A 27,141-nucleotide genomic window follows, 5' to 3' on the forward strand; every position below is an offset into this window, starting at 1 on the left:
AATCACTTGCCCATAACAAAGATAGCGGGTGCGGCCTCAGACTACAGGGAGCCGTAAGGGTCAGATCTAGCCATGATGTATTTTTCTGTTTTTCTCGCATGAAAATAATCCAGATTTCTCCCTCACGGCTATCTGGCCGTCACCTATCATAACAGCACTGATAATATCCAGAGGAGCTTTTTATTGGAAGAAATTCAGAACTTGCCAACATCCAATATGGCGGCCTGTAGGCAAAAACTGTCTCCTAGGAGACGTGACGCCATCAGCACGTGCCCAGCGCTCCTGTACTACCCAATAGCTTGACAGCCGGGCGCGGTGTCATGACGTCATCCCCTCAGCGTGCTTTCGTCGCACGGTTTGCGCGGGTCGCATGTTGTTTTGAACCGACCCTCGTCCTCTGCGCTGGGAGCCGCGCGCTAGAGTCGGAGCTACTCGGATTGTTAGTACAGAAGGATCGAGCCGCTGCAGAATGCCGAGTGCAGCTCCGGGGGCCCCGGCAGCCGCTGCCGCCATGCAGGAAGTCATAGAAGGAGCCGGCAGAGTCATAGACCGCTATCTGCAGGAGGAAAGAGCCTACCCCGACCTGTCTGACTTCCTCAATGTCCCGGCTCCAAGTAAGAGACAAGGGGAAGAGTAGGGATCAGCACAATGGGCGTAGTGAGAGGAGGAGGGAAGAGTATGGATCAGCACAATGGGCGTAGTGAGAGGAGGAGGGAAGAGTATGGATCAGCACAATGGGCGTAGTGAGAGGAGGAGGGAAGAGTATGGATCAGCACAATGGGCGTAGTGAGAGGAGGAGGGAAGAGTATGGATCAACACAATGGGCGTAGTGGGGGGGAGGAGGGCAGAGTAAGGATCAGCAGAATGGGGAGGAGGAGGGCAGAGTAGTGATCAACAGAATGGGCGTAGTGGGAGGAGGAGTAGGGCAGAGTAGGCATCAGCGGAATTATGAGGAGGAGGGCAGAGTAGGGATCAGCGGAATGGGGAGGAGGAGGGCAGAGTAGAGATCAGCACAGTGGGCGTAGTAGGGAGGAGGAGGGCAGAGTAGGGATCAGCACAATGGGCGTAGTGGGGGGAGGAGGGCATAATAGGGATCAGCACAATGGGCGTAGTGGGGGGGAGGAGGAGGGCATAATGGGGATCAGCACAATGGGCGTAGTGGGGAGGAGGAGGGCAGAGTAGGGATCAGCAGAATGGGCGTAGTAGGGAGGAGGAGGGCAGAGAAGGGATCAGCAAAATGGGCGTAGTAGGGGGGGGAGGGCATAATGGGGATCAGCACAATGGGCGTAGTGGGGAGGAGGAGGGCAGAGTAGGGATCAGCAGAATGGGCGTAGTAGGGAGGAGGAGGGCAGAGAAGGGATCAGCAAAATGGGCGTAGTAGGGAGGAGGAGGGCAGAGTAGGGATCAGCAAAATGGGCGTAGTGGAGAGGAGGGGGGAAGAGTAGGGATCAGTAGAATGTGCATAAGGAGGAGAAAGGCAGAGTAGGGATCAGCAGAATGGGCATAGTGAGGATGAGGAGGGCAAATTAGGAATCAGGATGACAGGGGAATAGTAGTAGTGAGGAAGAGGGCAGAGTAGGGATCTGCAGAAAGGGCGTAGTGTGAAGGAGGAGACAGAGTAGGGATCAACAAGAAACAGGAGGGAAGAAGAGGGGATGACTGGAAAATCGGCATAGTAGGACATCAGCGGGGGATATGGTGACAGGAAAATGTGTGTATGGGGTGAGAAGGAGGCAGGTCTGAAAGGAGGGGATGATTGGAGAGTGACAGAAGGCAAAGAAGTGACATGAAAATGGACGTAGTAGTGAGGAGGACGCAGCTGATTGGGGGGGGGGGGTGAGGGTAGAGAGATGGGAGGAGAGGCGGTTGTGTCGGGAGAGGGACCGGAGGAGAGGCGGGGGTGACAGGAGAGGGACCGGAGGAGAGGCGGGGGTGACGGGAGAGGACCGGAGGAGAGGCGGGGGTGTCGGGAGAGGGACCGGAGGAGAGGCGGGGGTGACGGGAGAGGGACCGGAGGAGAGGCGGGGGTGACGGGAGAGGGACCGGAGGAGAGGCGGGGGTGACGGGAGAGGGACCGGAGGAGAGGCGGGGGTGACGGGAGAGAGACCGGAGGAGAGGCGGGGGTGACGGGAGAGAGACCGGAGGAGAGGCGGGGGTGACGGGAGAGAGACCGGAGGAGAGGCGGGGGTGACGGGAGAGGGATCGGAGTAGAGGCGGGGGTGACGGGAGAGGGACCGGAGGAGAGGCGGGGGGTGACGGGAGAGGGACCGGAGGAGAGGCGGGGGTGACGGGAGAGAGACCGGAGGAGAGGCGGGGGTGACGGGAGAGAGACCGGAGGAGAGGCGGGGGTGACGGGAGAGGGACCGGAGGAGAGGCGGGGGTGACGGGAGAGGGACCGGAGGAGAGGCGGGGGTGACGGGAGAGGGACCGGAGGAGAGGCAGGGGTGACGGGAGAGAGACTGGAGGAGAGGCGGGGGTGACGGGAGAGAGACTGGAGGAGAGGCGGGGGTGACGGGAGAGAGACTGGAGGAGAGGCGGGGGTGACGGGAGAAAGTAATCAGAGTAGAGGTGGAACAGGAGAGAGCTTGGTGACAAGTAGTGGTTGCGGTGGGAGAGTCAGTGGAGAGACTGATGGAAGAAGAAAGTGTTGCAATAAAAGGGGTGGACAGGAGGGGCGGCAGGAAGAGATGGGAGACGCCGAATATCTGCAGAATGAGTCCTGGGATTTCTTCTCTTTCCTTGGATTCTCGTCCATGTTCTTAGTCCAGACCTCCTGCGGTCACTTGTTTCCTGCTCCATTCTTCTATATAGTCAGCGCTTTGACCTGTTTTCTATTGCAGATAGTCCTACAGTGTCCGGGATGTCTGAGATGGATTACCCCCTGCAGGGGCCTAGCCTGATCAGCATCCCCAGCCTTCCTGAGCTCAGTGCCATCCGCAGAGTGCCGCTGCCCCCGGAGCTGGTGGAACAGTTTGGACGTATCCTAATATATAAATGGCCTAAATAGCTAAATGTTTGTAAGGGGGGCTTCTACCTTCTACACATATTATTATATACATATTATGGGAGTGGGTTTCCGAGACCACATTGTGCTGCCAGACGGCCCCCCACCTTCCCATTAGATTGTATGCTCCTTACATGAAGCCTATAGGTATGCAGTGCAATTGTATGATGGGCGTATTCCCGGAGATCAGCCGGGCGTGGCTGACCATCGACAGCGACATTTTCATGTGGAATTACGAGGAGGGGTACGTACAGAACACGAGACGTAACAAGCGCACTGTGTCTAGTCTGATTTGAAGGATCTGACGCCCCCCAATGATTTTCTTCCTTAGAGGGGACGTGGCTTATTTCGATGGGCTCAGTGAGACGATCCTGTCTGTGGGACTCGTGAAGCCTAAGGAAGGTGAGTGCGCAGAGCCGGGGGTCCTTGTGATGTCCGGTCTCCCGGCGGATCCCTCGTCACTCCCGCCATTGTGTTTCCGTCTCTTATAGGTATTTTCCAGCCCCACATTCGCTATTTGCTGGTTCTGGCGACTCCTGTAGACGTTGTCATCTTAGGCGTAAGCTTCACCAATCTGCAGACAGGTCAGTCACGCTCGGGTGATGTTGTAATAACTCGGGGTGTCTATCACCCTATACAGATTGTTCCCTTTATTAAAGGGGTTGTCGGGGTCAGGATGGGTCATAAATACCTGACCGATCAGCTGCACAGGGCCACGTCAGGGAGTGGAGCTTGTGTATGAGACGTGGCTGATCATGGTGGGAGCCAGGTGTCAGCACCCCAATGATCAGTTATGACCCTAAACAACCCCTTTAATCATATTTGGTTAACTTTTCCTTTGTCTGCCACTAGGAAACCCCAATGACAGCCTGTCTGCGGGCATGCAGCTCCTCCCGGACCCCTTGTACTCCATCTCTACAGACAATACCTACCTGATAACCATAACCTCCACAAACAATGGCCGCATCTTCCTGTCCGGCAAAGATGGCTGTTTGTATGAAGTGGCGTACCAAGTAAGTTTTTTTTCTGTTTTTCATTTCTTCTCCCCAGGACTGTACGGTGTGTCACCTTACAATGGCCCCGTTCCTCTGTCTTCTCTATATCGGTACGAATGAGATCCGATCACATACCTGGCACTGTGTACGGCTGTGTGCGCGGACTTCCTGTCATGTGACCTGCGCTCCTCTAGTTTAAAGAGATTCTACCATTAAAACCCTTTTTTTGTGGATAAGACGTCGGAATAGTCTTTAGAAAGTCTATTCGTGTCTTACCTTTAGATGTGATCTCCGCCGCGCCGTTCCTTAGAAATACCGGTTTTGACCGGTATGCAAATTAGTTCTCTCGCAGCAATGGGGGCGGGCCACAGTGCTGGAAATGCAATGGGGGCGTCCCCACTGCTGCTCGAGAACACACTCCAGTGACACCTCTATCTTCGGCTAGATCCTCCCCTTCTCTGTTGTCTTTCTTCGGCGGCACCTCCGACGCCTGCACAGTTGGCTCTGCCAGTGAGACATTAGTAGAGCCGATTGCGCATGCCGGCCGGCGACCATAGTTCCGAGGCCGCAATTGCGCGCATGCGCAGTCGGCTCTACTATTGTTTCACTGGCAGAGCCAACTGCGCAGACGTCGGAGGTGACGACAGAGAAGGGGAGGATCCAGCATAAGATAGAGGCGTCGCAGGATCGTGTTCTCGAGCAGCAGTGGGGACGCCCCCATTGCATTTTAAGCGCTGGGGCCCGCCCCCATCGCTGCCAGAGAACTAATTTGCATACCAGTAAAAAATGGTATTTCTAAGGAACGGCGCGGCGGAGATCACATCTAAAGGTAAGAGACGAATAGACTTTCTAAAGACTATTCCAACGTCTTATCCACACAAAAAATGGGGGTTTAGTGGTAGAATCCCTTTAAGGGGTCACATGGTAGGATGTAGAATTAGCCGCACATCAGTTCATTCAGTAACTCCCATAGAATTGAATGGAGTGAGCGACATCTAGGACTATGTGATGTCACTTGCCAGGGACTGTGCGTATACCCTGTGGAAGTATCTGTAAGAACGAGTGTTTGCAGGAAAGTCCTTGGGTCTGTGTGCGATGTGACGCCTGGGATTTGGTAGGTTACAGTATGGGACGTACCAATCACCGAGATGTATTTGTGTCTTTATCAGGCTGAAGCTGGATGGTTCAGTCCAAGATGTCGGAAAATCAACCACTCCAAGAGCTCCCTGTCCTTCCTGGTCCCGTCCGTGCTTCAGTTTTCATTCTCAGAGGACGGTATGTCCATGTTCTAAGTTCACAACCCCTATTTAGGAAATCGGGACTGCACACGCCTCACAGGATACAGCGTATATAGTCTGTGCTTGAGGAGGTTCACTGCTCCTGCGCCATTTTGCTATTCGCTATATATGACTAAGTTGTGCTATTTTCTTTCTTTTTTGCCCGGCAGACCCCATAGTACAGATTGCTGTGGATAATTCTAGGAACATCCTCTACACCCGTTCGGAGAAAGGCGTCCTCCAGGTAATCTCTGCAGATGTCTCCTGCTGCACACGGAGGCTTGTGCTCACTTATTACTGATATGGGGCTGTGTTGTTTAGACGTATTGTTGCTTTGCATTTGCAGGTGTATGACTTGGGGCAGGATGGTAACGGAATGAGCAGAGTGGCCTCCGTGTCCCAGAACTCCATTGTCTCCGCTGCGGGGAATATTGCCAGGTAAGGAGAAGATCGGCTAGGCGGGGATTTTTGATTATTATTGACAACCCCATTGTAGGTGCGCTGTCACCCCCTTCCATCCTATCTATATGGACAGTCCCATTTAAAGGGGTTGCCCAAAACCAAATAGATTTTTCATACTGATAACCTATCCACAGGAATAGTCCGACACCTGAACCCCACACAGATCAGCTGTTTCGGCACTGGAAGCTATAGCAGTGAATGGGAACGCATGCAGGCAATTCCTCTGGAGCGGGCAGGGCTGCACCCCTACTATGACTTGAATGGGAGCAGCTTGCATGTGCTTCACATCCATTGCTATAGCTAGTTGATCTGTGCAGGGTCTGGGTGTCAGATTCCCCCCATAGATCACATACGAATAGGTATGAAAAATTGATATGGGGCTGACAAACCCCCCCCCCCCAGGTCTTAAGGTTGAACTTGGCCACGAAGTATAAAAAAAAAAATCTAGGCGCCAAATTTATCTATTGAACGGTTTTCGTATTAGTTGCCGCCATCTAGTAGCACCTTGGACTTCAGACCTGCAGCATGTCAGTTCTTAGTATACCGTCCACAGCGCAGAACTAGAAGACGCCACAAGATGGCAGCGTATAAATCCTGACACCGATCCCTGGCTTCTCCCATCCAATGTGGATTCTGAAACTGATTCACGGAAAACATGTCACTTGATTTTACGTCTCGCTGCAGGGTCCTATGTCTAATGTCCTTACAGGAGGGCGCCAATTGTGCAAGGGCCAGGGTCTCTAATAAAGTGGCCAGCACTATATACAGCTGAACTCTCCTACTGACCTGCGTGTCTTGTCTTTAATATTCTTCTCTTGATTTATGATGTCGCCAGGACTATAGATCGCTCCGTCTTCAAACCCATTGTTCAGATTGCCGTGATTGAGAAATCGGAATCTGTGAACTGTCACCTCCTCGCCATCACTCATGCAGGTGAGTTGTGCGGTCCGTATGTTATAAAAGAATAGCCTTTCATTCGTTTTTTAATAACATAGAGTCATTAAAGGGGTTGTCCAGGATCATAGAAATAAAGGGGTTGTGTAGGGAAGGGCCAGAGAATAAAGACGCGTCTGTGCTTCCTTAAAGTCCCGCCTTTTGGGACTTTTGCATATTGATGACCTTTCCTTAGGATAGGTCATTATTGTGTGATCTCTGGGGGGGGGGGGGGGGGCCTGTACAGATCAGCTAGTTGAATAGGCGGCAGGTTTGGGTGAGCATTGCAGGTGGATGCCTCTTTTAAACAGCTGATCTATCGGGGTCTCCAGTGTCGGATACCCACAGATAACATGACTTGGAATGGAAAGAGCCACAGACTTGTGAGGAACCTCTATATTCAGTCTCAGCCTGAAAGTGTTGGCCATCTCACTAGGAGGCTCAGGGCATGTCCTGTCTTCCCTGTAGGTGTGGGGGTCTACAGGTAGGTCCATATGCTCTGGGGGTCTACAGGTAGGTCCATATGCTCTGGGGGTCTACAGGTAGGTCCATATGCTCTGGGGGTCTAGAGGTAGGTCCATATGCTCTGGGGGTCTAGAGGTAGGTCCACATGCTCTGGGGGTCTAGAGGTAGGTCCATATGCTCTGGGGGTCTACAGGTAGGTCCATATGCTCTGGGGGTCTACAGGTAGGTCCATATGCTCTGGGGGTCTACAGGTAGGTCCATATGCTCTGGGGGTCTACAGGTAGGTCCATATGCTCTGGGGGTCTAGAGGTAGGTCCATATGCTCTGGGGGTCTAGAGGTAGGTCCATATGCTCTGGGGGTCTACAGGTAGGTCTATATGCTCTGGGGGTCTAGAGGTAGGTCCATATGCTCTGGGGGTCTAGAGGTAGGTCCATATGCTCTGGGGGTCTAGAGGTAGGTCCATATGCTCTGGCGGTCTACAGGTAGGTCCATATGCTCTGGGGGTCTACAGGTAGGTCCATATGCTCTGGGGGTCTACAGGTAGGTCCATATGCTCTGGGGGTCTACAGGTAGGTCCATATGCTCTGGGGGTCTACAGGTAGGTCCATATGCTCTGGGGGTCTACAGGTAGGTCCATATGCTCTGGGGGACTAGAGGTAGGTCCATATGCTCTGGGGGTCTAGAGGTAGGTCCATATGCTCTGGGGGTCTACAGGTAGGTCCATATGCTCTGGGGGTCTACAGGTAGGTCCATATGCTCTGGGGGTCTACAGGTAGGTCCATATGCTCTGGGGGTCTACAGGTAGGTCCATATGCTCTGGGGTCTACAGGTAGGTCCATATGCTCTGGGGGTCTACAGGTAGGTCCATATGCTCTGGGGGTCTACAGGTAGGTCCATATGCTCTGGGGGTCTACAGGTAGGTCCATATGCTCTGGGGGTCTACAGGTAGGTCCATATGCTCTCAATATGCTTATATTGGGGCAATAATTGTCACCTCCAGCATCTGAAGTGCTGTGATCTGCAGCTCTGATTATTATTAATGTCAGCCCTTGTCTTCCAGGCGTCCGCCTCTATTTCAGTACGCTGCCATTTAAGCAGCCCGCCGCTCGCCCCTGCATGTTGTCTTTGGTGCACGTCCGCTTACCTCCGGGATTTTCTGCCTCCTCCACAATAGAAAAGCCGTCAAAAGTTCACAAAGCCCTTTACAACTATGGTGAGCGAATGAGAGTTCTGGGACATTTGTTCTCCATTTTTATCGTGTCAATTGTGAACTCATTTTCTTCGTGCCACCATTTTCTAGGTGTTTTGCTTATGGCCGCTTCAGAAAACGAAGATCATGACATCTTATGGTGCATCAACCACGACTCCTTTCCATTTCAGAGGCCGCTGATGGAGATGCAGGTAAAATCTTCTTATAACACTTGATAAAAGATGGACCTGTATACCTGAATACCAGACACGGCACCGTATATATCCTAGGGGCTGTTCTTAGCATTGCAGCTTAACCCCATTCACTTGAATAGGACTGAGCTGCTGTTTTACCATGTGACCCATTCGTGGATTCTTCAAACAGCTGATTGGTAGAGGTGCCAGGGATCTGATTGGTTTCTATGCGGCCATAGAATATAATGGCTCAGGGTGATAGCACCCCGACCGTGCAAGCGTTCATGTGCATGAGCCCTAAGGGTAAGTCCACATGGGGTTTTTTGGTCTGGAACCTGAAACCAAAATACGGGTAGCCGTGACTGGATACCGGTTTAGTGCACCCCGCTCCGGAATGGGCCTAGTCGGGAGGAGGGAGTGTCTTCAGGCGGATGTCGCGAGCTGAATCCACCTGAATGAACTCGCCGCTTCTTTTTCCAGGAGCCGGAACAAACCGCTCCCGGAAAAAAAGACCTGACCGGCTCCCATTAATTTCAATGGGAGCTGTCTTTTTGGTCAGGATTTTGAGGCGGATCCGGCGTGTGAACTTTACCCTAAGTAGAAATAAGACGTCCCTCAGGGTTTTGGCCCAGATAGGCGTGGAGGTATGGGGATAAGTGTGCACAAAACCAGTAGTCAGCTCAGAGGTCTTCCAAAGCTTTAATTATAGTGAACAAGCACAACGCGTTTCGGGCTAGTCGCCCTTCCTCAGGTGCATAAACAACTTGGCTGGCAGCCGTCAGAAGTTAAAATCCGTGCGAGTTTTAACTTCTGACGGCTGCCAGCCAAGTTGTTTATGCACCTGAGGAAGGGCCGCTCACTATAATTAAAGCTTTGGAAGACCTCTGAGCTGACTACTGGTTTTGTGCGCACTTATCCCCATACCTCCACGCCTATCTGGGCCAAAACCCTGAGGGACGTCTTATTTCTATTTCTGTTGTGTACCTTGGTCCACAAGAGGGGAGTCAGTTGCTGCCATTACGGTCCCATTTTGGATGATTTTGTTATTGTGACACCATATAACGTGAGAAGGTAAGAGGCCATTTTTTGGTCTTTATTACTTTTTCACGGTCAAACTTACTACACTGTCATTGGTGCTCGGTGTTTCTCCTTTTTTGTTCTTTACCCTAAGTGTCCATGGTAAGCAGATAGGTCCCTTTCATGTTGGGGAAGCCAAGTGAGTCGGGCCTCTCTGCCATATCTTCTCCATCCGTGAGACTGGCAAACAGCGGCAACGGCCTCATGATCAGGAACAATCAGTTCTGCCCTGTCTCAATAATCGTGATAAATATCCGGGCCAAATTGTTCTGCTCATTCCCTGACCACAGCATTGCATTCAGGGTAATGAGTTATATTTACCCAGAATGGTTCCATTGAAAAAATAGAACTCCTCCCGAAAAAAAACAAACCCTATGTAGAGAAATAATGGAAAAAAATACCTAGGATCGTTTATGCCACAATAGGTTTGGTTGCTAAAGAGTTAACAGACCAAATATCATGAAATTTTCTACTATGTCCCATCTAATAACCGCCCTTCTGTTTGCAGGTGACTGTAGCCATCGATGGTCACTCTTGGACTCTCGCCTCTATAGATGATGTGAAGGTTGAGAAGGTCGTGACGCCATTGAACAAGGACTTTATCCCGGTGACTGACCCTCCGGTGATGACCCGACAACACATTGTGCCCCCCAGGAAGTTTGTGCTGCTCTCTGCTAAGGTCTGTAGCGGTTCGGGTATCACAGCATATTGGTGAAATAAACTGCTCATGGCTGAGAATTCGCTTCTGTGTTACAGGGAAGTCACATCTTCCACAAGCTCAGGCCTGTAGATCAGCTGCGACATCTTCTGGTCAGCAGTGCTGGAGGAGAAGGAGAAGATATTGAGCGTTTCTTCAAGCTACACCAGGTACTTGGCTAACATCTATTCCCTCCAATCTCTCCATACACTTCATTGGTTACGTAGCCTGTTCGTGTTTTGGTTTCATTCAAGTGAACGCGGCTGAACTGCAATACCAGGCACAGCCACTGTACAGTGACGGCGCTGTGCCTGATAAGTAATGAAGAGACCACAGCACTTATCTCATCAGTGTTCCCCATGCTGATCCTTAGCATAGGTCATCCATTGATAATCTTGGAAAACATACCATTTGCCTACGTATACGTCTTCTAGTATGGCGAGTGTTTTTAGAGTTTTACGTAACTTTTTGCTTCTCTCTTAAGCAGGACCAGGCCTGTGCCACCTGTTTAATACTGGCTTGTTCTTACGCGGCGTCTGACCGGGAGATCTGTGTCTGGGCCACACGGGCGTTCTTCAGGTATTACGAGGTTTCTTCTGTTAACCCCTATAGATGGTTGAGTTAATATGGATTAAAGGAGATGTCCAGGACCTGAACATAACTGATATTGATGACCGATTCCACAGGATAGGTCCTCAGTATAAGATTGGTCAGGGTCCATTATATAGTTTCGTATGATGGGTGTACGCCCAAAGGTAGTGACTAACAGCAGGGCTGCGGATTTAGGTGCCACCAGTACAGTATACGGACCAGAAGCTGTATACACTGTAATGGTGGTGCCTGGAACCGCAGCCCTGCTCGCATTAACTTGACTCCGGCCCTATTCCTAGTACGCGGCTTCATGCAGCTGATCAGCATGGGGTCCGTAGGTCTGGCCCTGAACGATCTGATACCGATGACCTATCCTATAGATAGGTTGTCATTTCCAATTACATTCAGATAATGGACATCCCCTTTAACGATCCAATCCTATAATTACAGATACGGAGGGGAAGCTCAGATGAGGATTCAGCAGTCACTGCCGGCCCCTGCTAATGCCGGAGCACTTTTCGGTTCACCTTTGCCTGTTGGTAAGAATAAATCGTCTCGGCGTACTAAAGTCGGAAACCTTTTCATATTCTTAAATGCGCCCTCAGATTACTTTATCTACTTTTGTGGGTATTAAAGGGATTCTACCATTAAAATCACATTTTTTTTTCTCGATCACACGTAGGAATAGCCTATTCTTCTCCCACCTTTAGATGTCTTCTCCGCGCCTCCGTTCAGTATAAATCCGGGTTTTCTTCGGTATGCAAATGAGTTCTCTCGCAGCATCGGGGGCGGGCCCCAATGCTGCGAGAGAACTCTCCATCTTCTTCTGGAATGCCCCCTCCCTGTGTCTTCTTCCGTCCTGGGTTTCAATCTTCTAGGCCTCGAGCAGAGCTGACCCGGGCCACAAGAAAATGGCCACTTACCCCAGCTTAGTGTGTAAGCGGCCACAAGAAAATGGACGGTTACACAGCTTACCCTGTGAGCGGCCATTTTCTTGTGGTCCGGGCACACGCAGTCGGCTCTGCCCGAGGCCTAGAAGATTGAAAACCAGGACGGAAGAAGACACAAGGAGTGGTCGTTCCAGAAGAAGATGGAGATTTCTCTTGCTTCATTGGGGACACCCTGAGCACTGGGGACCAGAATTTCTACGGAACGGCGGCGCGGAGAAGACTTCTAAAGGTAGGAGAAGAATAGCCTTTTCTTAAGGCTATTTCTACGTGGTAGGGAGACAAAAAGGGTATCCAATGATAGGATCCCTTTAAAGGATTCAGTTTTAACCTCTAGGGCGCATGTTATCTAGCACTGGGGCCTTTTCATTCATGGGGCCCCGGCCCATCAGAGAGTGATGTCGTGCCCTACTGGGGGTGACGGGTTAAATCTCCTTTCTTCTGTGGTATTGCCTACGTGGGTTTCTGGGACGTGAGCTGTCCTCCATTTCCTCATATAACGTATGTGCTTATTTCTTGCCCTTTCATTATTCAGGGTCGCCCCTGCCCATTAGCAGTCCTGTAGCCATGCCCAGCTTCCTGGCTACCCCAGCTCAAGGTATGTACTTCTACACGTCTGTATGATCGCTGAATTCTGCCATAGGCACCCGTATAATCTCCTACCCTTATTCCAGGCGCCTATCCACCCAGCGTCTCCACCCCGATGTACTCCGCTGCCACTCCTACCCACCAGTCCGCCGCGTCTCTACCCGGTTTGCCAGGCTCCGAGATTATCTTCTCCGGGAAGCACAATGGCATCTGCATCTATTTCACCCGCATTATCAAGTGAGACTAATAATGATTAAAGAGCTCGGCGTTATTGAGTAACGAATCCGTCCTTACACGCCGCGCCTTTGTTTTCCAGCAATATCTGGGACGGAAGCATGATCGTGGAAAGAAACTTCAAGATTGAAAACCGAGACGTCACAGCGGTAAGGTTTATACTCCCAATCTGCATCGGTGATTCCATCCTTGCAAACTGGTAGTGACTCAAGGGTTAAAGGTCAGGTCAATTTGGGACCCTAAACCACCCACAGCTCCTTATCGATCAGGGATTTAGTGGCTCAAACCTTTATACTTACCCGGAGAGGAGTCTTATTGGACCAATCTCTGACCCGTGAGTGGTTTAGTGTCTCATCAACCTGGCAGATTCCCTTCTATTTATCCTGCGTCTCTTTGTGTAGAAGTCTTATTTAAAGGGGTTAACCAGTTTCTAATATTGGTGGTCTATCCTTAGGATAAGTCATCCGTATTAGATCTGTGAGGGTCTGACTGCTGAGGCCTCCACCGATCAGCTGCGCGCCTTCTGGTACTGTTTACATATTCTTCAAAATGTCAGTGCTGCAGTACCAAAACCCACCACTAAAAATCATACAGTGAGCAGCGTAAACATGACCGGGTGCTGTACTATCCCCAAATAGCTGATCTGTGGGGGGTCTCTGCTGTTAGATCCATACAGAGGTAATAGTGACGACCTATCCTAGGGTACGTCATCAATATTAGAAACTGGATAACCCCTTTAACCCTTTGGCAACATGTGATGTAACTATATGTCACTTTAAGGGAATACATATCCGATGAACATCCAGGAATACATGTCCGGTCCTGGTTGTATTATACTGCCGACTACAGCGTCTGTGTATTTAGATGGCCGCCGTGATAGGGGCTGGTAAACTGATAGAAGTGTTTGTAGTGTATTGTACAGACAGTCCAGAGATCATAGTCCTTAAAAATAACACTCAGGGAGCCTGCACATAACGTAAAACTCGTTCAGAATGAGCGTGTAAATACCAGATCCCATTGATTTGAATGGGTGCCGGTATACGCGCATATCACATTGAAAGCAATAGGTAAAAAAGCCTCCCATTGATTTCAATGGGGAGCACGCGTATGCCGGCACCCATAGAAATCAACGCCGCTCATTCTGAACGAGTTTTACGTTCAGAATGAGCGGAGTGTGTACTCCAATTGCAGGCTCCCTAAGGCTCCATTCATGTGTTATTGATGGATGCTACAAAAACAACACATGGACAAACTGATTCCAGTGGGTTAATCTATGTCAATGGGCTCCCAGCGGTCATAGCAGACAATCGTCACTCTTGATGCTGTGGTTGTCCCTGACCGTGGCATCTAAGGTGTTAACAGCCGCAGCCCGTTACATGCGTAATGCTGAACACGGACTATTATAGCATTAAGACAAGAAAACTAACTATCTTGCCTTTCAGATTGACAGCAGCATCTCCCCCCACATCCTGCAGTCCGTTCTACAGGAGCTGAAAGGGTTACTGGACTTCATGGACAGAAACTCTCAGTTCGGTTCCGGTTCCTTAGGCAATCCGAGGTAAGATGTAAAGCTATGAGAAGTCCGTCGTGAAAATTAGCCCTGGAATACTAGTGTATGGGCAGAACTCTCATGGTGGGGTTTATGGTGCAGATTCTAAACTATAGGCATATGTTCACACGGCGGAAAGTAAAGAGGCAGACCTCCTCCTCCTATTCCTCTTCATCTTCCACCATGGCTTTCCAAGGCGATATGTCTCAAGCGACGGACTCTGCTGATGGATTAGCCGGCAAGATTGAGCGGGAAGTTCATTTTTCAGCGTCCTGCTCCGTCTTCTGCCCCCCATTGAGAGTCTAAACTCAGAGTGTAATCTGTCTCCTGATTTTGGGGCAGAATCTACACTATGTGATCAAAAGTATCCGGACACCTGGCTGAAAATGACTTACAAGTTCGGTAATGCTGGATACAATATGGTGTTGGCCCACCCTTAGCCTTGATGACGCTTCCGCTCTTGCAGGCAGACGTTCAATCAGGTGCTGGAAGGTTTCTTGGGGAATGGCGGCCCATTCTTCACGGAGGAGAGGTATCGATGTAGGTCGGTGAGGCCTGGCACCAAGTCGGTGTTCCAAAACATCCCAAAGGTGTTCTATAGGATTCAAGTCAGGACTGTGTGCAGGCCAGTCCATTCCAGAGATGTTATTGTGGTGTAACCCCTCCGCCACAGGCCGTGCAGTATGTACAGGGGCTCCATCGTGTTGTAAGATGTAATCGCCATCCCCGAATTGCTCTTCAACAGTGGGAAGCAAGAAGGTGTTTAATACATCAATGTAGGCCTGTGCTCTCTCACGATGTCTAATGTCTACTGAGGTCGCTGATATGGAGTACCTGGCAGTAGGTGGCAGCACAATGCACCTAATAGGAAAAACGGATGTTTTTGGGGTGTCTGGATACTTACATACTTACTCACATAGTGATTCTAAATCTGCAGCGAGTTGCAATATAACACTTGTATATTACAAACCTTTCATTTTCTCCTGTGTCCAATAACTTTATACCTTTTTCAGTTTTGGGACCCCCGTGAATATTCAGCAGCGCTTGGGCGGCATCGGCCGACATGACATGGGAAGTTCTCAGCAAGTCCAGCAAGAACTGCAGAGGAAATACCACTGTAAGTCTCATCTATAAGCGGCCATTACTTTAGGATTCTGGCCAGGTCTGTATGGTGCGACCCTATATGTGATACCACCTATCATCGTAACGTCAGATCTTGTTTCTGTTCTCCAGCTGAGGCCCAGCTCATTGAGAAGACGTCTTTACACGGGATCCACATCTTGGTCAGGAAGACATGTCAAGCCTTAGCCCTGTGGAAACTGCTCTGTGAGCACCAGCTTCACCACATCGTGTCCGATCTTCAGAAGGTACGTTATGCTTTCTTAAAGGGGCTTTCCGACTCTACAGCTTTGACCTATCCGTTGGGGAGGTCATCCATGAAAGAACCAGCAGGGGTCTTGCACCCAGGACCTCTGCTGATCAGCTGGTAGGCTATGCGCCTTGCCCAATTGTCAGGTGGGGTGGAATAGTGCTATAATACCTGTACAACATGGTGGCCTGAGAGCCGTTATCTGTTGTCCTGTATTCATGCCTGTGTCGCCTTTGTCTTGCACCCCCAGGAGCTGCAGGAGCAGCTGAAAATAACCACCTTTAAGGATTTAGTGACCCGGGACAAGGAGCTGACCGGAGCGCTGGTGGGCTCGCTGATCAACCATTATATCCATGACAATGCGTCAGTAGACGGGATCAGTTCTCGCCTGCAGGAAGTGTGCCCGCTCTTCTACAGCCCAGATGATGCCATATGCTCCAAGGTAACGCTTCATGGGTTCAACCGGCCAAGTCAGTATTTTTGGAGATGATTATTTTGACACCGTTTATTGATGGCGCCATCTTTGTTCTGCTGTAGGCCAATGAGCTTTTGCAGCGATCCCGCCAGGCCCAGAGCAAATCGGATAAAGAGTTAATGCTGCGAGAGTCTCTGCGGGAATACCAGAAGATCAGTCAGCAGGTGGACTTGGCCAATGTCTGCGGCCAGTACAGACAAGGTATCGGCTTCACCGGTTTTCTGAGTCTATTTGTCTTGTTTTTAGATCTGTATTGTAAATTTAGCATCCTGAATATCTCTATAGCATGTCTGTCCATGCCCAGGCTCATATGGTTTCCTGTGCGGTTCTTATATTAACCCAGAGCAGTGCTCCCCCATGTTTGGTACATGCACCCTCTGCCCCTTGCTTGTGTAATACTCATTGCAGTGTATTCTACATGTCAGGATTACCCTGACCCACCGGTAGCCTCTGTCTGAGCCTAATGGACCTCTGTACATGACAGACCAAGGCCTGCAGCTGTCATGGTGGCCCTTTGGTAGCCCACAATTACTGGTGGCTGAGGGAATGGCCTAGGGAACCCTTTCCTCAGTCTAATCTATTTAGGCCCTGTTCACACGGGGACGGATTTTGGCGCGGAATTCGCATCATAATCCGTCCCCTCACAGTAGAGGTCTATGTAGACCACTAGCGCTCTTTTTTCCCGTGAGCGGCATGTTACCGCTCATGGCAAGAAGTAGCGAGCTGCCCTTTCTTCACACTCATTCATTTGGGCCTATGCTGGACATGAGTACCGCAACTGTCGGAAGTCACGGCAGCCGTATTCTGACACGGCTTCCCACGTCAGAATCGGGACCAAAATCCGCCATCCAAGCACCAGGACAAATATATCAATCACTGACAAACGCGTACGGGGTTAATATCCTAAGGATGGACGAACCGTCTATAAGACTATTTGAGACACTAAGGCAATGGTTTATGGTCACTCTCTTCGATCTCTTGCTCCTTCCCCAGTGCGCTTCTATGAGGGCGTGGTAGAGCTGTGCCTGACGGCTGCCGAGAAGAAGGATCCGAAAGGGCTGGGCTTGCACTTTCACAAGAATGGTGAGCCAGAAGAGGACGCTGCCGGCTTACAGGCGTTTCAGGAGAGGTACGTCACTTACAGCGCCAAAAAATATATCTGCACGGACCAGAAACCCTGACCCCAAGTCCGAACATTATGGTCTTTACTCAAGGAGAGTGCACTAGAGTCTGCCAAGTGTTACAGGTGTTTTGCAGGATTTAGATATTGATGGGTCATCAATATCTGATCAGTGGGGGGGCCTTACGCCTTGGGACCCCCAAGCAGCTAATTTGAGGCTGCAGTGGCTCTCCAATGAACACCACTTCTGCTTCACATACTACTCACATAACATTTGTCACTTGGCCTGTTTGAAGCTCAGTCTCATTCCGGTGAATGGGATTGAGCTGCAGTACCGAGCATAGCCACTATACAATATACGGCGCTGTGCTTGGGTAGCAGTAATGAGGACCCAGCATTTGTAAAAATTGGCGCGTCTTCAAACAGATGACCCGTGAGGGTTTTAAGCCTCGTATCCCCACCGATATAATATTGATGCCTTATCCTAAGGATATATAGGTTATCAGTATCGGATCGGTCAGGGTCTGACACCCAGACCCCATCCTGATCATGAAGATATAGTGCTAGGTATACAGGCTGAAGCAGCCTTGACCTATTCAAGTGAATGGGAGTGGGGCTGCAGGTCCAGGCGGCTGCAACACTGTACAGACCGGAATTTGTGCACAGTGTACAGAGCTCCGTACAGTGTAGTGGTGGCCCCTGGAACTGCAGCTCCTCTGGATACTGCTAGATAATTTGTGCGGGGTCTGGGTGTCGGACCCTGACAGATCACATACTGATGACTGAGCCCATTGGTATGGACACTCCATTTGGGGGCTATAAAGCTTGATTGAACCCAAGCTATGGAGTATTCTACCTTTTTTTTTGTTCTTACAGGTTAAACTGCTACAAGTGCATCACAGATACCCTGCAAGAGCTGGTCAACCAGAGCAAAGCCGCCCCTCAGTCACCGAGCGTGCCCAAGAAGCCGGGGCCTCCCGTCTTGTCCTCCGACCCCAACATGCTTAGTAACGAAGAGGCTGGACTTCATGTAAGTCAATGGTTTCTTATTGTACGCACATTGCAGTACATTGTATAGTCCCATTAAATGGGACTGAGCTGCAGACAAGCCCTGTGACTGATCAACATGTCCCATGGTCTGTAAAGCAGTAGCAACATTCACCCAAGCACCACTAGTACAACAATAGGTGCTGCCTGGTATGCTGTGGGTCCAGTAGAGGGTGCTGCCTGGTATGCCGTGGGTCCAGTAGAGGGTGCTGCCTGGTATGCCGTGGGTCCAGTAGATGGTGCTGCCTGGTATGCCGTGGGTCCAGTAGATGGTTCTGCCTGGTATGCCGTGGGTCCAGTAGATGGTTCTGCCTGGTATACCGTGGGTCCAGTAGATGGTGCTGCCTGGTATACCGTGGGTCCAGTAGATGGTGCTGCCTGATATAACGTGGGTCCAGTAGATGGTGCTGCCTGGTATACCATCGTTCCAGTAGATGGTGCTGCCTGGTATGCCGTGGGTCCAGTAGATGGTGCTGCCTGGTATGCCGTGGGTCCAGTAGATGGTGCTGCCTGGTATGCCGTGGGTCCAGTAGATGGTGCTGCCTGGTATACCGTGGGTCCAGTAGATGGTGCCGCCTGGTATGCCGTGGGTCCAGTAGATGGTGCTGCCTGGTATGCCGTGGGTCCAGTAGATGGTGCTGCCTGGTATGCCGTGGGTCCAGTAGATGGTGCTGCCTGGTATGCCGTGGGTCCAGTAGATGGTGCTGCCTGGTATACCGTGGGTCCAGTAGATGGTGCCGCCTGGTATGCCGTGGGTCCAGTAGATGGTGCTGCCTGGTATGCCGTGGGTCCAGTAGATGGTGCTGCCTGGTATGCCGTGGGTCCAGTAGATGGTGCCGCCTGGTATGCCGTGGGTCCAGTAGATGGTGCCGCCTGGTATGCCGTGGGTCCAGTAGATGGTGCTGCCTGGTATGCCGTGGGTCTGGTAGATGGTGCTGCCTGGTATGCCGTGGGTCCAGTAGATGGTGCTGCCTGGTATGCCGTGGGTCCAGTAGATGGTGCTGCCTGGTATGCCGTGGGTCCAGTAGATGGTGCTGCCTGGTATGCCGTGGGTCTGGTAGATGGTGCTGCCTGGTATGCCGTGGGTCCAGTAGATGGTGCTGCCTGGTATGCCGTGGGTCCAGTAGATGGTGCCGCCTGGTATGCCGTGGGTCCAGTAGATGGTGCCGCCTGGTATGCCGTGGGTCCAGTAGATGGTGCTGCCTGGTATGCCGTGGGTCCAGTAGATGGTGCTGCCTGGTATGCCGTGGGTCCAGTAGATGGTGCCGCCTGGTATGCCGTGGGTCCAGTAGATGGTGCCGCCTGGTATGCCGTGGGTCCAGTAGATGGTGCTGCCTGGTATGCCGTGGGTCTGGTAGATGGTGCTGCCTGGTATGCCGTGGGTCCAGTAGATGGTGCTGCCTGGTATGCCGTGGGTCCAGTAGATGGTGCTGCCTGGTATGCCGTGGGTCCAGTAGATGGTGCCGCCTGGTATGCCGTGTGTCCAGTAGATTGTGCTGCCTGGTATGCCGTGGGTCTGGTAGATGGTGCTGCCTGGTATGCCGTGGGTCTGGTAGATGGTGCTGCCTGGTATGCCGTGGGTCTGGTAGATGGTGCTGCCTGGTATGCCGTGGGTCTGGTAGATGGTGCTGCCTGGTATGCCGTGGGTCTGGTAGATGGTGCTGCCTGGTATGCCGTGGGTCCGGTAGATGGCGCTGCCTTCTGTGACTACTGGTATGAGGCTCCATCTGCTGTATCCACATCAAACCAGAGAGGTTAAGGTTACATATAGGGGAGGTATAGTTAGTCTCTGGGTCAAGACGGCACAACTAACACTCCGAGCCGAGGCAGCGCCACCTACTGGATCTATGATGCACTAGATATAAAACACTCCACCCCGGATACCTCTGATAAGTGGGTGTGCAGGGTCTCAGACCCCCACTTATCTGATATCCTAAAGATTAGGTCGATACCATAATCTCGGGAGGCCCCTTTAATGGCAGGCGGAGGTCTTGACTCACTCCCTGTATGGGTATTGCAGATTCTGTGTTTGCGTCCTCTAGTGGTGGTTGCACTTTATTACATATAGATGTCATTTTCATTTCTTGTTTCCTTTGTAGTTTGAGCAGATGCTGAAGTTGGCGCAGCGCTCCTCAGATGAACTCTTCAATATCGCATTATTCAACTGGCTCATACAAGCGGATCTGACCGACAAGCTGCTAGAGGTGAGCGGATATAGTGGCGGACTACTGGTCTCTGTGTACATAGCAGAGGGGCTTGTATACGGCTGCTGCATGGGAAGGGGGGGGGGGTATATACACGTGCGAATAAAGACTTGAAGAATCTGAATCCAAGACGCTGTTCTTTTTCTTCCTACTGCATATCAGGACAGTCACCCCTGGTTTGTCACACAAAGTGCCGGCTGATCTAGCCCGGGACGTATTGAATGCACATTGTTCCTAATAGAACTTCTTCCAATCTGTTATATCCGCAGCTTAACTCTCCGTACCTGGAGCCTCACCTTGTGCGGATGTCTAAGATTGATCAGAACAAGGTGCGGAGCATGGACTTGTTGTGGAGATACTACGAGAAGAACAGGAACTTCAGCAGTGCTGCCAGAGTGGTGGCCGAACTGGCCGACATGGACAGGTGGGGGCGCTCTGTGATACATAGATAGATAGATAGATAGATAGATAGAAAGAATTGTACAGTGGTAGTCAAAAGTTTTAGGCAGGCATGGGAAAAAATCCTGCTCATTAAGAATACTTTAATTAATAGAAGGGTTATTTAGTTTATTTTTATAAAAATCCCATCAATATTTGGTGTGACCTTTGCCCTTTACCTTCCATCAGTTCTTCTCGGTACTTGCAGACAGATTTTGGCAGAACTCGGCAGGGAGGTTATTCCCGCCGCCATCTTGGAGAACTAAGCCCAGATCTTCTGCTCTCTACAATCCGTCTGTCTCTTCATGTCATCCCAGACAGACTTGATGAAGATGAGATCAGGGCTATATCTGTTGGGGCCGGATCGTGACGTCCTCCTAAGGACAAAGGTTGCACCACATAATCATGGGGTTTACATTTCTCTATTCTTCATTCACTTCTTATATACTCGAGTATAAGCCAACCCGAATATAAGCCGAGGCCCCTAATTTTACCACAAAAAACTGAGAAATCTTATTGACTCGCGTATAAGCAGAGGGGGGGAAATGCAGCAGCTACTGGAAAATTTCCAAAATTAAAATGGTCGGAGTTTTTGGGTGCTGGGGAAGGGGAGGGGGTGTTTTGGTTGTCTGTCTGCCGACAGATGAGAGAACGTCTCCTGATTAGTGTTTCGTTCGTCTCCCTCCAGCACGGATATCTCACTGAAGCAGAGGATCGAGTATTTATCCATAGCCATCCTAAGTGCCAAAAGCTCCACCGGCGTGTCCACGCTGTCTGACGGAGAATTCTTACACGAACTTGAAGAGAAAATGGAGGTAAGATGTTTGTGTGATAAGATAAGATAAGATAGTGATGCCTCTGGATTCAAGAGTTTTATTTTATCAATAGCAAAGATATGAAAGTTAGAAAAATTGTGAGATCTTGTTAGGATCCCAAAGTCCAGAATCTCTGCTCTCCAAATATGTTGTTCTAGGTGCAGAATTTTGGGTGCAACATGAAAAGTTTTGGAATCTGTGTCAGATTCCCTCCTGATCCTGCCATTGTATATATAGGAGGTAGGCTGAAATGAGTGTCCTGCTCTGTGTAGGCCCAGACATCAACGGATTTGGGGGCGAATCTGCAGTGTATAGGGGGGCTACAAGTGAGAGCAGACAGAATACAGTCTCCCGTCACCCCCGGGGATGAAGGAACATTTCTCCATGTTAGTAATTCTCGTCACAGTCACCAGTGTGCTCGGTGGATTGGGATCGAGGGATGGTGCAGGAACCCCTATATCATCATCTTCTCACCTCCTATTTGTACGATTTGTTTTTACATAGTAGCCTTAACGTTCCCCATATACAATATGTCTAACCGCTTCCTCTGTTTATCCATAGGTGGCCCGAATCCAGCTCCAGATCCAGGGAACGTTAATCAGAAGATACGCCAACCACCCATCCACACAGAACGCTGTGGCGCTGCTGGACTCGCAGTTAATGGATGCTACACGGGTAGGTTGCCGTGCACGGGGTGTTATCTGGTTTCTGTTATTGGATATTAGATCCCCCCCCCCCCCCAGGCCAGCATGGCTTCCGATATTGCCTACTCTCCAGGAGCCGCGCTGCAAACTAATGTTGGGTTTTGGGACATTGGAGTCTGTGTATGGGACCTACAGTTTGTGCGGCTCCTGAAATGTAAGCCAAAGAAACCGGATAACCCCTTTAATATTTCCTCCCCATTGCTGCAGATATAATCCGTATACCATTTCTTGTTTTCAGCTATATGGAGAATTCGCGGACCCATTCAAGCTCTCGGAGTGCAAACTAGCCATCATTCACTGTGCCGGCCATTCTGACCCCATCTTGGTGCAGAGCCTGTGGGAAGAAATTATAGAGAGAGGTATATGCTGTCATCTTTCTATAGTAAAGGGGTTTTCACTAATAAAGTCAATGCGTCCGATCAGGGAATATGGATATCCTATATTCCACTGTGCGGCATCAAGAGTAACGGCTCTGTAAGAGTAGGCCCAGCGATGGCGGACACCTTTCCGTGTCACATGATCTGAATGAACGCCATGTTATACTACAATTTCCAGTAAAGCCAGGGGTGTAAGTGGGAACCAGGACAGTCAGCATAAGAGGGGATTTTCGGGATCTCTTAGACATGTGTACTTAGATTTATAATGTGTGTCAATTGTGTCCTCAGAATTAAATGACAGCCTAGGAATGAACCCGGCCGAGCGGATGCAAGTATTAAATCTGAAGCTGACTTCGCTTGGCAAGGTCTACGCCAGCACGCCGCGCTACTTCCCACTTGGTAAGACAGACCTATTAATTTTCGTGTCCTCTCACGATCCGCCATGTAGATCCTGTGGGAGCTCATTTATGGAGAATCGCTCATTAGTAGACAGAAGGGCTCAGGAGGATTAATATATGGTGTGTGCCGAAACCTCACAGTGCACGCAACGGGTGTCTACATCACATGTCCCCATGTGACAGGATAGCATCTTATAGTGTAAGAAGTTTGCCCTGCTTGCTGCTGCACACATAGACATTGACTGTCCCATTCACGCATGTGCTTGTTGCAGAAACATCTGCATTCTGATGTATAGAACTGAATTTCAGTTCCCAGAATTTCTGCAACAAATCTACCTGTGGATTCACCCTTGGACTTTATCCATAGGGCCATAGTTGTGTGCGGGGTTAATGGAAACCATGCTTTCCATGACGCCACCAATAGAATAGAAGGATCAAACTGCAAAAGCGTACAGGGATAGGGCCTGTTCCATATTTTGCAGCTTGGCTTTATGGCTCCCATGTGGATCTGTACTTCTATACGCTGCAGTCGGCTGTCACTGGTCTGAGCACTTGGTTAGCACACATTGAAATAAATGCAATTCATGTGTTGCGACCTTACACAAAGTATGATCCACAGCACTGTACATATTTTCATTTCTCCCATTTGTCCCTGCCCCCATTAAAGGATCACAGTCTAAACTTCCAAATACAGTTTGCCCATGTGCTGCTAATGCTGTGCATTAGCAGCACATGGGCAAACTGTATTTGGAAGTCCACTAGACCTTCAAACCAGGGCAGAGTCCAAACTGAATCCGAAACCGCCGTGGGGCCCGTTCTAATAAAGACCATTTCAAAAACATTGAGGGGCCGCTCAAAGAAAGTAGTAGTCGAGCCAAAGGGTGGGTTGAAATTGTGATATCAGCCAATCATAATGTCAGGACTTATGGGTCCATATGTTATTGTGGAACCGTAATAATGGGTAGCACATGGACCAAAGCTACAGATGCTTGGACCTGGCCAGGCTAACCCACCATGAAGTAGACCTCACACTGCAGGGCTAAATCCACCAAGGCTGCTGTTGACGGACCTTGAATTGCAGTGGATTTATGTAGCGAGGGGACACTTGTATTGACTATTCTTCTAGGCACAGATTATATCCTTTCTTTGCTTCTAGAATTTTTAGTGAAGCACCTAGAAAGACACGTCTGCAACCTGAACTGGGACGTCGGCTTTGTATCACAGACCATGCAAGAGATCGATGTGTCTGTTCCAAAGCTGCTTGAAGTATATGATCACCTGTTTAAAGAACGGGTAAGAGTCTTGTAGATCACCCCCAACACCTTATGCAAACCCCTATCTGTCTGTATGCGTCGTGTAATAATAAAACTTAATTTGCAGGATCCATTTTGGGCTAGAGTGAAGAAACCTTTGCACCTGCTGGAGTGTATACACGTACTGCTGTCTGGATACGCCCAGGACCCCAATAGAGTCCAGAGGCATGAAAGGTGAGAGCTTAGGGCTTGGCCCTAAACTTATTTCTGCAAGACCGTTCATTTCAGGAGCTTGCTGGATGTCATGCATTTTGGGGTTTACTGTCCCTTTTAAAGGGGTTTTCCCTTAAGACCGGTCAGTTGAAGATCTGCAGGACCCCAAAAATCAGCTGTTTGAAACGCTTTCCAATTCGGTGACGTTACAAGGCTTGTTGTCAACTCTATCCCATTCAAGTAAATGGGGTGAGCTGCAATGCCAGATACAACCACTATACGCGTTACAGCGCTGTGCTTAGTACTGAACACTGCAGCCACCTTGAAGAGCTGATCCGTGAGAGTCCTTGATGTTGGACCTATCCTAAAGATAGGCTATCGATTATTAACCCCCAAACCCCTATCTTATGATGTATCTGATCTAACTTTCGTCTGTCTTCCTCCTAGGCGGCTCTTTAACGTGATGTGTCTGGACGCCATCTCCCTCTACCTAGTCGAGCTCCATTCGATGGAGCCTACGCTGGCGGTACAGACGGCCGTAGGAAACTTCAAGTCGTTACAAGCCAAAATAGAAAGATTAGGTTTTAACTAGTCCTCGCGATGAATTCATTTTTTTAACTGGTTATTTTGTACGACCTTGGACTGAGCCAACCATGGTGGACACCAACAAGGACTTGGAAGGGATCGGAGGCGGACGCAGATTTTGTATTCTTGACTTTGCAATCAGATATAAGTTATGTAAATAAAACCAATGGGTTTAATACAGGATGCAGCGAGCCTATCTGTCTATGGGGGGGGATAAATCCTGATTCTGCTTATAAAATTTGATTCATTCGTAGCCCGATTTCTCAGGGAAAGCTCTCATTGCGAATCTGACGGACTGTAGCGCAATTGTTGATGTGATATTGCTCCAGGTATGTAAAGGATTACAGGTGTTGACTGATTAGACGGGTTCCTGCCACTAGAGGGTGTGAAAGTGCCCCTTAAAAGGCTCTCTGAGGCTACTTTTGGGTAGCGTACCTCTTGACTGCTAGACCTGGTTCAACGACGCACTCAAAGACATTTTGCCAAGTTGACTTTGGGGGGGGGGATCATTGGACTGAGAGGAGCAGAATGGTTGTTTCATTGAATTGCCTGACATGTAGGACGGTAAAGACGTGAACAAACTCTAGATGACTCAGCACAAGCATCTCCCACAGTTTTTGTCCACCATCTAGACACAGGGGGCGCTCTCATTGCACATTCTGTCTCTGCTCAGACCATTTCCAGACAGTTAGCTGAAGAAGACTTGGTGCTATGGCATCCATTATATGTCCTGCAATTGACAACCAGCTAGCGTCGCCTTCTCTTACAGTGGCATGAGAAACCCGGATTGCTACAGCCTGGAAATCTTTAGAGACAAATCCAGGTTCTTTTTGGGTTCCATTGACTTCTATACACTGCAGCCGGCATTCAGTGGTCTGAGCACATGGTTAGCACACACTGACATAAATACAATTCATGTGTTGCATCCTAACACAAAGTATGACAGTACTATACATATATTCATCTTTCCCATTTGTCTCTGCCCCCATTAGGGATCACAGTCTAAACTTCTAAATACAGTTTGCCCATGTGCTGCTAATGCACAGAGACCTTCAAGCCATGGAAGAGTCCAAACTGAATCCGCACGGCCACAAAGACAATGTCCTCTGACCATTTAAAAATACTGAAATATCAGCTATGTGTCTTGTTGCAGTCACCAAACCAGCACAGTCATATACACCAACACTCACCTCTGTTCCGCGTGTCAAATTTTCTCCTACTTTGGCCTTTCGCTGATCAAGACTTCATCAAAGGTCCAACTAGATTTGGAGAAGCCCAGTGTGAACTCCAATCAACAATTTTTTATTTACAGGGAACCTTTCACCAACTCCAACTGATTCTGCTGCAATTAATTTTTTTCTCCAGCCCCCTCCATTCCTGAGCAATCGGTGTAGTTAGTTTCAGCACAATTATATTCTCTATTGATGGGTGGTCCTTGTCTATGTTCACCAGCACCGCCCACCTGACAGGAGAGAGTGTGATTGTGCTGAAGGTAACAAAAGTGATTTCTCGGGAATGGTGGGGGGGGGGGGGGGGGGGGCGAGAGATGAAATTTACCCTATCAAATTTGCTTTTCCTGGAGTCCAGAGGCAGTGCACCATTGGGATATTATCTGCCCTAGGTACAGGTTAATAAGCAATAATCATCATCAAGGAGTCAATGAAGACCTGCCTATTAGAGGCCTCTGACCTACTGAGACTCAGTATCATACCTAAGCACGTCTACGCTGTACTAATAACCGTAGTAATAGATACCCATGTTCCTACTTTGCATATTTTGGTGTAACTGTACCCTGCCAAACTCTGCCCTTGATCTAGAAGTGGCTCGAGTAGCGTGCGCCCCCACAGAATGTGGTCAGGGTTGGTCTGAGATGTCCTAGCCGATCCTAATGGAGTCTGATCCATCTTCGTAGTGTTTATTCGTAGGGGCAGACTCTTGAG

General features: G+C 49.8%; 1 protein-coding gene across 2 annotated transcripts; it reads left to right on the forward strand.

Annotated features, from left to right (window-relative positions):
* Window positions 1-368: 368 nt before the first annotated feature.
* On the forward strand, window positions 369-25,388 carry NUP155 (nucleoporin 155). Of its 2 annotated transcripts, none has more exons than XM_075267617.1 (35): window positions 369-614; window positions 2,841-2,978; window positions 3,152-3,248; window positions 3,336-3,406; window positions 3,496-3,588; window positions 3,857-4,017; window positions 5,169-5,274; window positions 5,447-5,520; window positions 5,623-5,714; window positions 6,574-6,671; window positions 8,198-8,350; window positions 8,438-8,538; window positions 10,106-10,276; window positions 10,354-10,464; window positions 10,779-10,873; window positions 11,336-11,424; window positions 12,368-12,430; window positions 12,507-12,657; window positions 12,737-12,803; window positions 14,097-14,212; window positions 15,217-15,320; window positions 15,437-15,570; window positions 15,823-16,014; window positions 16,110-16,248; window positions 17,041-17,176; window positions 18,044-18,197; window positions 20,314-20,418; window positions 20,688-20,842; window positions 21,545-21,671; window positions 22,233-22,346; window positions 22,614-22,734; window positions 23,041-23,151; window positions 24,307-24,443; window positions 24,531-24,637; window positions 25,064-25,388. In XM_075267617.1, the coding sequence occupies exons 1-35, from the start codon at window positions 470-472 to the stop codon at window positions 25,206-25,208; spliced, it is 4,173 nt and encodes a 1,390-aa protein (XP_075123718.1). In that variant the 5' UTR covers window positions 369-469; the 3' UTR covers window positions 25,209-25,388. The 2 variants fall into 2 exon arrangements, with proteins under 2 accessions (XP_075123718.1, XP_075123725.1); XM_075267624.1 differs by having other exon boundaries at window positions 10,782-10,873.
* Window positions 25,389-27,141: the final 1,753 nt, after the last annotated feature.

This window comes from Leptodactylus fuscus, chromosome 1 (genome assembly GCF_031893055.1).
Source record: "Leptodactylus fuscus isolate aLepFus1 chromosome 1, aLepFus1.hap2, whole genome shotgun sequence".
In the NCBI taxonomy this organism is placed as follows: Eukaryota; Metazoa; Chordata; class Amphibia; order Anura; family Leptodactylidae; genus Leptodactylus; species Leptodactylus fuscus.